Source organism: Notothenia rossii (genome assembly GCF_949606895.1).
Source record: "Notothenia rossii genome assembly, chromosome: 10".
Taxonomy (NCBI): Eukaryota; Metazoa; Chordata; class Actinopteri; order Perciformes; family Nototheniidae; genus Notothenia; species Notothenia rossii.
In genome coordinates, this window is record NC_136908.1 from 21,139,212 (window position 1) to 21,148,770 (window position 9,559).

A 9,559-nucleotide genomic window follows, 5' to 3' on the forward strand; every position below is an offset into this window, starting at 1 on the left:
TCTCCACTTCCTTGTAGCCTGACCCAGTAGGCCTACGACAGAGCAAGTTTCTCTCTTCTAAAGAATGCACTAATGTGTTTAATGGTTAATGTCAGATATGTACTAAGTAAATACATTTGCTCCTGCTCAAGATTAGATTCAACTTGTTTGTTATTGCACAGATTACAGGTACTGAGACAACGAAACACAGTTTAGCTTCTAACCAGGAGTGCAACAAGCAGTAAAGTGAAAAGTAATGTACCCAATCTACAGAATAAAATATAGAATGAATTGAATGATGAATAAACAGTGAGAGGTATGAATACACTAGATATACACAGCAGCCTGTGAGCAGTATGAACAGTGTGTATGAATATGCTAAGATATATAAATTATGAAAACGGTAAGCAGTGCAAGTATAGTATAACATATAGATATTAATTTCATGATGATAACATTGATAACATTGTGGAACAATGATGAAAAATATGAATGGAAGTGGCAACGTAAAACTGACACAAAACAACAACAAACTTTTACCGAGCCAATTGGAGAGTTTCATCACCAGCACGGGGTAAAAACCACCAATGAGCGCTCAGCTCGAGATACCAGCGAGTCGTTTCCCACCAAGCATTTAGCTTCCGCAGCCCATGGAGAGAAACTGCGCCGCCTCGCTTTCAAGTCTGCGGGCATCTTTGTCCCGCGAGATTTCAACGTCTCATGTAGGCGAGCCTCCAGAGCAAGTCGGACAAAATGACTAACCATCATGCAACGCACGAGCAAGACGGCGATCACAATTGCGCAGGTCTGCGTCGGTCTCGCTCATCTCAAACAAGCCTACTGTCTCACCTCTCTTATCAGTCACACCCATAACAGGATTCTCAACTCAACCAACCCCTTGTGTTTTGAATATACTGTGATTATAGAAAAACATAAAATATAATTCATTTTCATTTTGGGTTATACAAGAATATATTTGAGTATATTTGATTATAATTAACTTTCGCTTTAAGTATTCAACCTAATATGGAGATCTCAACAGATGCTACAATGATCTGTTTGGTATTTGGAGCCAAACACTTCAGAGCCATGTTTTGTATATATCTGAGACCTATAATATATTGATGAAAAACAGTATAATAGGAGACCTATAAAGTTAATTACAGTATTTTATCTGAAAAATTCCTGTTGGGATGTATTTGCATTTTGTTTTTTTGCCATCAAACAAGTGCTTGCAAATGTTATTCTCACAATAGGACACTCAACAACTAACAGCAGCAGGTGGAGCAGGTCACTGTGCAGCATATGGAGCACAGACACACACTGATACTAATCCCTCTCTTGGTGCTCTGGCCTGTTTCCCAGATTGCAAAGTGTCAGATGGTTCCTGCAATCAGTCCCATGTTTGTCTCCTTTTTTCCCTGTTCTCTCCCACTACAGTCCTCTGCATCATCCTCCCCCCCTGTCTGTATTTCTACTGTGTTAAAGTCTGTATTCTCACCTTGTGTTTCTCTCACCAGACATTTGGGAGCGGGACCTGGTGGAGCTGGTGCTGGAAGTCTCTGTGTCGCAGGTCTCCCACCGTCAGCGCGACATGCTGCTGCGCCAGGTCGGAGTTTTACTGGGCGTGCTCGACAGTGACATCACTGTGCGAGACATCAGTGCGTTTAATGAGCACAGGTGAGTCCTACTGCACCATTAAGGTTAACTTAAGGGAAAAGGGTATAACCTGGACCATGTTTTTCCATGAACGATCCTCTCCATAATGGTTTCAGGCACTCATAACAACAATCTCAGCATTTTGGCTGCAAAAAATGTAAGCAGGATTCCATTAGAACAGAAGGTTTACTGTACTTTGCAACCGGTTAAACGACTGTTGGGTTAAGCTTTTTCCCTTAATGCTAGGCCAATTCCTTAAATGTTTGTCTTCATTAGTCACTTATACACAAGGGCAAATGGAGTCCTGGTAGTAAACATTCAAAAAGAGTATTTTTAAGTTTTATATCTGGTCTGAAAAGCCTTTATTTTCTGACATCTGTTGTATGTCTGAATATAATTTTCAGTTTAAGTTCACAACATTTTCAAAACACATAACCATGAAAAAGGCTGGATTGTCTTGGTTTGGCTCGATTAGTGGTCATTACTTTATAACTAAGATTTGATTTCTTCCTCTTCCTGCCTCCTCAGCACTCGTTTGGTCTTCCTGGTGTCGGGCGGTCCAGGGCGCCCTCCTCTGTCCGGCCACAGCGTTGCTTTCAGCCTGCGCAACAAACTGCGCAAACAGAAAAATGACTTTCTCATCTACAAGGCCCGACGAGTGGATACAGTTAGTGAGTACCCAATAAATATAGTTTGTAATAGATACACACAACAAAGGCCATGGAGTAAAGAGACAGATATTGTTCATTTGAAGCAGGTGGTACTTTTGCTGGATATTAATTTAAGGCTAAGCTATGAAATAATATACAGTATATTAAAAGGTTCAAAGGTTTGAATGTCATTCACACAGCTAGTGTAGTTTTGCAATGAAAAACCTCGGTCACAGGTTCCTAAAACAACAACAAACAACAACAATATTAGTTGACAAGCAGTTTTACACAGGATTTGCAGATAGAATCATCTACAATGCGTCCTTTCAAAATGTATTTGAACACTTTGTCGCATGATTTTTTTGCTTAATGAGCAAACTCTTGAGACACCATAGGCCGGTCATAGGACCAGGCTGCTTTGATCTTTGACCCCTGTTTCCTCAGCTCAGATACTTTTCAGATAATGACGGTAATACATAGGACTCAGAGGTCAAATCTCCCAGATTTTTGACTTGTCTCTACATGTTCATTTTGTTTCCATCTTGACTGAAAGTTGTACGTTATCTTACTAAAAGCAACTAGTTATTGTTTATGCTCTTTGATATTTAAATGCTATGTTGTTGCTCCTTGGTTATCTGTTTGGTTTATTTACCACTATGGGTTATTAAAGCCCTAGTCTCTCATTGAACATACACTCTTTCTCTCTCTGTCCTCAGTCTGCCAGCTGAACTGCTCGAGTCACGGCGAGTGTGACTCGTACACACGGAGCTGTGTCTGCCAGCCTTTCTGGATGGAGAACTTTGTCAGAGCTCAGCTCGGAGATGCAGAGAGCAATTGTGGTGAGATGAGTTAAAAATCTTAATAGAATATTTAAGTGCATAAGATGTAATATGGCAGAAGCTCATTTGGCTATACTCTTCTTGAATATTGATGTTCATTACATAGAAATATCATACTTTATTTTTGTGTCTTCACTAAAAAAAAATTGTTTTCAGAGTGGAGCGTACTCTATGTGACGATAGCGTCATTTATGATTGTGGTTGCTATAGCAACACTTATCTGGGGAATGGTGTGTTGCTGCAACAGGTGAGCACAATTTCTAAAATATAAATTATTTATACGATTACTAACACAGTACTGTAGATGCATCATCTCTGTTAAACTGTCGTTGTCGTTTGTTCTTCTCCTCAAAGGCGTAAAAGCAAAGTCCGCAGAAGCAAAAGCAAATATAAAATGCTAGAAGCTGATGAGCAAGACAGTCTGGAGCTACATCCACCTAGAGCCGGTAAGATATACACATTTTCACCATCACCACCTCTACTGAAGTGAAGTGTCTTTTCCACTGTTTCATGTTTTTACCTGCAAATCCCAGGTAAAGTCTAAAACAATTGTAAAGACGCACAATCTAATGCTCACACTGCCAGTAATTTTACTTTTAGTTTTATGGATGTTTAGGCTGCATTTATATTCAAAAATAAAATATTATACTTGCATTTTGAATAGGGTACTGCGAAGGTAAACAAGTTGTTTGAACTGTAAACAAAATGATATGACTTTTCTATGATGATACCCATCAATGCTGATGTTAATAATGACATTTCTTTCTTTTCATGGGTTGTAAATGCCTCATCAAACCATCTACTGTTTTAGATCAGCCCTGAACTATGCAAAGCAAATGCTCACATACATTTGACCGGATAGGGATAGGACTTAGCTATGTCATGAAATGTATAATAAATGATAGGGATGCACCGAATATTCGGCTGCCAAAAATTATCGGCCGAAAATTGTTAAAAAGGCTCTTTCGGCTTTCGGCCGAAAGGGTTTTAGCACCGACAAATATCACCGAATGTCAGAGAAGAGGGTTACGTTGGTAAGCTAACGTGTTGTTGTGATGACGTAATCAAAACGCGGCGACAAGCACGGCGCGCGACCATGCTCGCGGCTGGCTCACAGCCAACATGTTTGCCGCTTGGAGATATTTAAAAATATCAGAGAAAGAGGCGCAGATTGCGATTTGTAAAACGTGTTCAGCTGACATTTCTCGAGGGGGTGTAACTGCAAAGACTTTCACCACTTCGGGATTACTCCTCCACTTGAAATCAAAACACCCGGACAAATATGCGGAGTAAGATCAAATCACAAGCACTGACAGCGAGAGACTGTTCAGCGCTGCCTCTCATGTGCTTGATGAGAAGAGGAACAGACTTATGGCTGATAAAGCAGAGAAGCTACTGTTCATTAAAAAGAACCTCCCACTTTTCCTTAATAAGTAGACAAGGCTGGTTTATCATAAGCTTATCTAGTTCTACATGTCTACTCTATACCCACTTTCCTGAACAATTTTCATTGTGAGTTATAATTCACCATCTCAGGTTATCATGAGGGGGAAATGACAGCAGCACAGTGTTCAATATATTGTACTTTCGTTATCTAAATGATACAATGTTGTTGACATTGCTCATGAGGACAGACCACCTTATTTGCAGATTCTTGAAATTGTCATTTAATTTGTAATTGATTGTGGATTTTGTATCCAGTTTTCACTTTATGTATCTTTATACAATGTGTACTACTTTGCTTATGAGGACAGACAGCCTTATTTACAGATTCTTGAAATTCAATTGTAATTTCATTTGTAAATACCGTAATTTTCGGACTATAAGCCGCACCTGAATATAAGCCGCAGCAGCGGCATACCACTCTCGGTTCCACTTTTGCTTTTGCGCGCTACCTGTCTCACTCTTTTCCGGCCTCCAGCTTTTCCTGCTGGAACCCGCCGCTTAAAGGTGGGGGTCCGCGGACCGGCCATAGAGCCCATAGAGTTAAAAGTGTTGGCCGTTAGCTGTAAAAATCCATAGATTAGCCGCACCGTTATATAAACCGCAGCGTCGAAAAATAGGGAAAAAGGCGCGGCTTATAGTCCGAAAATTACGGTAGTTACATTCATGTGGATTTATCCATTTTGCACATTTGTATGCATGCACTAGGTGCATTTGTTGTTGTTGAAGGCCTGGCTGTTACAGTCTTTATTTACACTATTTTGTTGTAGGCCTACTGGCCTAGATGTTTATGCAGTTTTAAAGCACCTTGGCTTTGTTCTGAATGCACTTTGTTGTAGTTATCCTACAGAGAAAAGAAAATGGACTTGACTTGGAATTAATGTACTGTATGCATTCAAAAGTGCTGAATAAATGTTTTATGGACCCATACTAGTGATTATTATTTAAGTTAAGTTTTGCCATAGTCATGTCTTTTTCCATAATCAGGAAGCTGAACAACATTGGTAAAAAATGTATACATTATATATATTTCTATTAATCATTTTCGGCCTTTCGGCATTCGGTTTTCGGCCAACTGTTTCCTATTTTCGGTATCGGTTTCGGCCAAGAATTTCCCATTCGGTGCACCCCTAATAAATGAACTCTATTGCCTTCTAAACAGAACCCTAACTGAGTAATTACTGCCTCAAAGGCTGAGACCTGGGGGTGAGGTTACACTCATTAACTACTCTAATGTAAACATTTGAAATGTATTGGATTTCTTCTCAATATCAGATTTTCCCCCCCGGATTGTGCATTAGATCAAATATTTCTATCTATGAAACTACCTGTTTAATCAAGAACAAAATTATTTGCTTAGTTCATTTTTGACAACGCATCATTTTAACATCCTATTTATTTCTGTCCACCTCTGCCTCCCACCAGCCCGCATGAAGCCGGTGCCCGCTCCCACCTCCTCCGCCCTCATGCACTCAGACTCTGACCTGGACAGTGATGAAGGGCAGGGCGGGCCGTGGACGGAGCAGGAGCGCGGGCATCTCCTGAGGCCCCAGAACGGCTCCCTGAGGAACGGACAGGGGCCGGTAAGGGGCAAAAAGCAAAGGGATGAGCGGCTATAGCAAGAGAGGAGGGGGCTCGCTGCTGGCCTCACACACACAAACACACAAACACCTCCTCCAGCTGACACTCCCTCTGTTCCTCACTCTTCCTGTCTCTCTTTTGTTGATCTTCAGCACAGAAACCTTGTACCTCTCATCCACGAAGAGAAACTGATTGATACGTCGATAAAGGAAGGGAACGAGAAGACGAACATGCTGGAAACATGTTATCCCACTGTCACAGAAACAAAATCACCACTGTACTGACACTTCCCTGCTCCCACACTGAGCCACTACGGAGGAGTGCTGCCCTTTCGCTGAGAAAAAGGGTCGAGCACTGTGTTTTGAATCGTGTAAAAATATAACACAGATTCCTTTTATTGAACACAGAGACATGAAGAATGTACTGTAATCCATCTTACTAAAGGCACGCAAAGATGCCTGAGTGACACATGACTTTTTGGATTAAAAAAAGCTTCAATGCCACGAGAACCAGCCACTTGACACGCTCACACCTTGCCTCGTGTAGACACGCATGTACGCACACAAAGAGGTCGTTTTCACACTGTTCCAGGTCAACCTGATGCTACCAAACTGCCATGTTAAAAACCAATGGTGAACTCTGCTCTGAACATTTTTGTTAATGGGCTACATGGTGAGCCCTTTGAAGGAAAAACACAACCAAAACAAGAGCAGACAAAAGCAATGGATGCTGCTCCATTTAAAAAAACAAATGTGCATGAAGATTGACTGCAGTTCTGGTACAATTTGATACTGGAATGATCGCCTGCATGTTTGTATGGGTGGCTGCTGTGTCAAACAATGTTTCTTTAGAGCCAAGTGAACGTTTTTATTTCTGTTATTAACCCGTGGAAGGAATATTTACAATGTTGCAAGCATTGGTGACCAGATTCTTTAAAAAACAAAACATCATCATGCTTTTATTCTGAAGGTTTCTCTGCTGATGAAGGCTCTTGGACACACACTGGATTACACGACGTTAGTGAGTTCGGTCTCAACGGAGACGATAACGAGGAGAAGTTCACAACACAACTAATGGGACTGCTTCGTTTCTCACCTCGACATTCATTAATGTAACGACTGCTTGAACCATGAAAACCACTGAGTTCTTTTTTTGTTTTTCTACTAACAACCTTCAGGCTGTGATTAGATGTCGATGCACTTTGATTTCATGTCTGTCACCTTTAACCTAATGTTTTCTCTTGGTTGAAAAGGGAGATTTGTGATGGTTAAAGTTGGAAAAGCTCAGGTTCGTAACACACCTGTAGGCTTGAAATGAAAAGGATGGTGTCAGCTCAATGTATTACAAAGTAAGACTTTAACCTTTTTTGATCCTTTAGGGTAATTTTACAGTTTCTGTGCAATCTTTTTTTGGCCCCCAAATGTGATGACAAATTTATCCTTGCTTTTCTTTTGGCAAATATTCATGAAATTAAATGTGGGGATCATTAAAATAACTCAAAACAAATAAGAAGATCTGAATGGCAGAACCGTGACCTTAAAACAAACAACAAATGACATTTTATTTGGATGTAAGTGAGTTATGTTTCCAGAATGACCTGAACTGTTAAAAAAAAAAAGTCTTCCTACAAATAAAATGAGCAGGATGTTTGTCTTTTGGTAAAAATACAACAGGAAGGCTGTTAGAACACAGAAGATCTATGCATATATTTTTCTGTGGATCTATTTTATGTGAAGGCTTGAACCAAATGACTCTTCCCTTGCATGTGAAAAGTCCAGAAATTGAGTCACTTTTTTGTTGAATGTTAAAGGAGTACATTTTGCTTCAGTTCAAATTCAGTAGTCAATGTGAAATATGCAATCATTTAAATGTATTTGCGTAAAATGTCTATTTGATATACTGAATTTATCAGGCCTTCCTTTAGTAATTTCTGTGAGGCAAACAAATTATGCTGTACTCAAGTACCAACAATGTGAAATCTTTCAACATTATAATGTAATATACATCTTCCTGTGTTTTTGCACATAATAAGAAATGGCTTTTGGATACATCCCCAAGATTTGACATTGATTCGCTCTCGTTTCTCTCACACAACATGTGCTAGTCACTTTTGGGATTTATAGAAGTTAATGAATTGACCTTGACTCTGACAGAGTCCACTATGAAGGCAGACAAAGAAAACTGGGAGAAACTAAAATGAAGGGAGTTTAATTTAAGATATTTTAGTTTGCTTTTAGTGAAGGATTTACCCCCTTCTTTACATTTGTGACCACATCTGATGCAACTGGATAATCTGTACATTAAAATAAAATGTTTCAGTTTGTTCTTGACTTTTAAAAAGGAAATGTTTGTGCTTTATTCTTTGACAAACACGTCTGATGAAAGCCTCTGGCACAAAGGGTTCTCCTAAATTCATTCTATTTCCTCTTCGTACTTAGTTTCCACTACAGGAATGCACACAAGCAACTTGCAAATTAGGACTTGTCCCCAGCCTCTGACTTCAGAATGAGGATTTATTTGCTATTGTGCATATCTCATTATCATGGCAAATGTATCCTTCTTGCATTGTAACATTTTTAATATAGTATTTCATATAGGATGTAATTTACCATACAATTTAACACCCCTATCTTTAACCCACCAGAGTGATATAACCCATCATTGCATTCACATATCTCCCTCATAGCTTGTTCTCTCTCTGATTTGTATGAGGCCTCTGTGGTTTAAGTTTCCAGCTCCATTATTTACGAGATGATTCCATATCAATGTATGGTGAAAGAATGTTTACCTACATTAACATGCAAGACAATTTGTAAATGTTTTTCACTATATAGATATAGATGTAATCTCATTCTTTTTTTGTTTACATCAAATTAAATTAATAAAATAGGGCTGTAACAATTGGTGGGGTGAATCAATTAGTCAAAGGACAAAAATAATCCTATAAATCAACATCTATTGATTGTGATCTTCAAAATGTAATAAGTTGCTACTTTTCTTTTTTTAACTTATTTTTCACTTACTTTTGTTAATTGATAATGCATAGATTATTCAATTGTTGGGGAGAAAAAGCATTTTGAAAATTTGAACTCTGGAAATGTGTATTAGGCACTATGTTTTAATTTATTTTAAAGACAAATAATAAATAGTCAAACACATTCTTAGTTGCGTTCCCAAAGTATGAGTGCAGAATAGATTCATGTTCTGCATGGAGTACTATTTGTTCTTGCTTGCAGAGGTGCACTAGTGCATGTGTCTTTTTGAACATAGAAAAAGAAAAAAGACTGATTAGTTAAGTCATATGCTTCCTGACTGAAAGAGGACAGCCCAGCTAACATGTTGAAGCATGACAGAGCACAGGAAGCATGCACCACAGAGATGCTCCAAACTACAGTATTCATGCAAACT

The 9,559-nt window shown here is 39.2% G+C and overlaps 1 protein-coding gene across 2 annotated transcripts in view; it reads left to right on the top strand.

Annotated features, from left to right (window-relative positions):
• Nucleotides 1-8,496, top strand: part of kiaa0319l (KIAA0319-like) — a 39,081-nt gene extending 30,585 nt beyond the window's left edge. For both annotated transcript variants that reach the window (XM_079653056.1, XM_079653057.1), the window contains 7 exons: nucleotides 1,500-1,659; nucleotides 2,167-2,309; nucleotides 3,005-3,127; nucleotides 3,284-3,374; nucleotides 3,482-3,573; nucleotides 5,996-6,153; nucleotides 6,304-8,496. In XM_079653056.1, the coding sequence (XP_079509182.1) occupies nucleotides 1,500-1,659; nucleotides 2,167-2,309; nucleotides 3,005-3,127; nucleotides 3,284-3,374; nucleotides 3,482-3,573; nucleotides 5,996-6,153; nucleotides 6,304-6,435 (899 nt within the window). In that variant the 3' untranslated portion in view covers nucleotides 6,436-8,496. The remainder of the gene's footprint in view (nucleotides 1-1,499; nucleotides 1,660-2,166; nucleotides 2,310-3,004; nucleotides 3,128-3,283; nucleotides 3,375-3,481; nucleotides 3,574-5,995; nucleotides 6,154-6,303) is intronic.
• The last annotated feature ends 1,063 nt before the right edge of the window (nucleotides 8,497-9,559 follow it).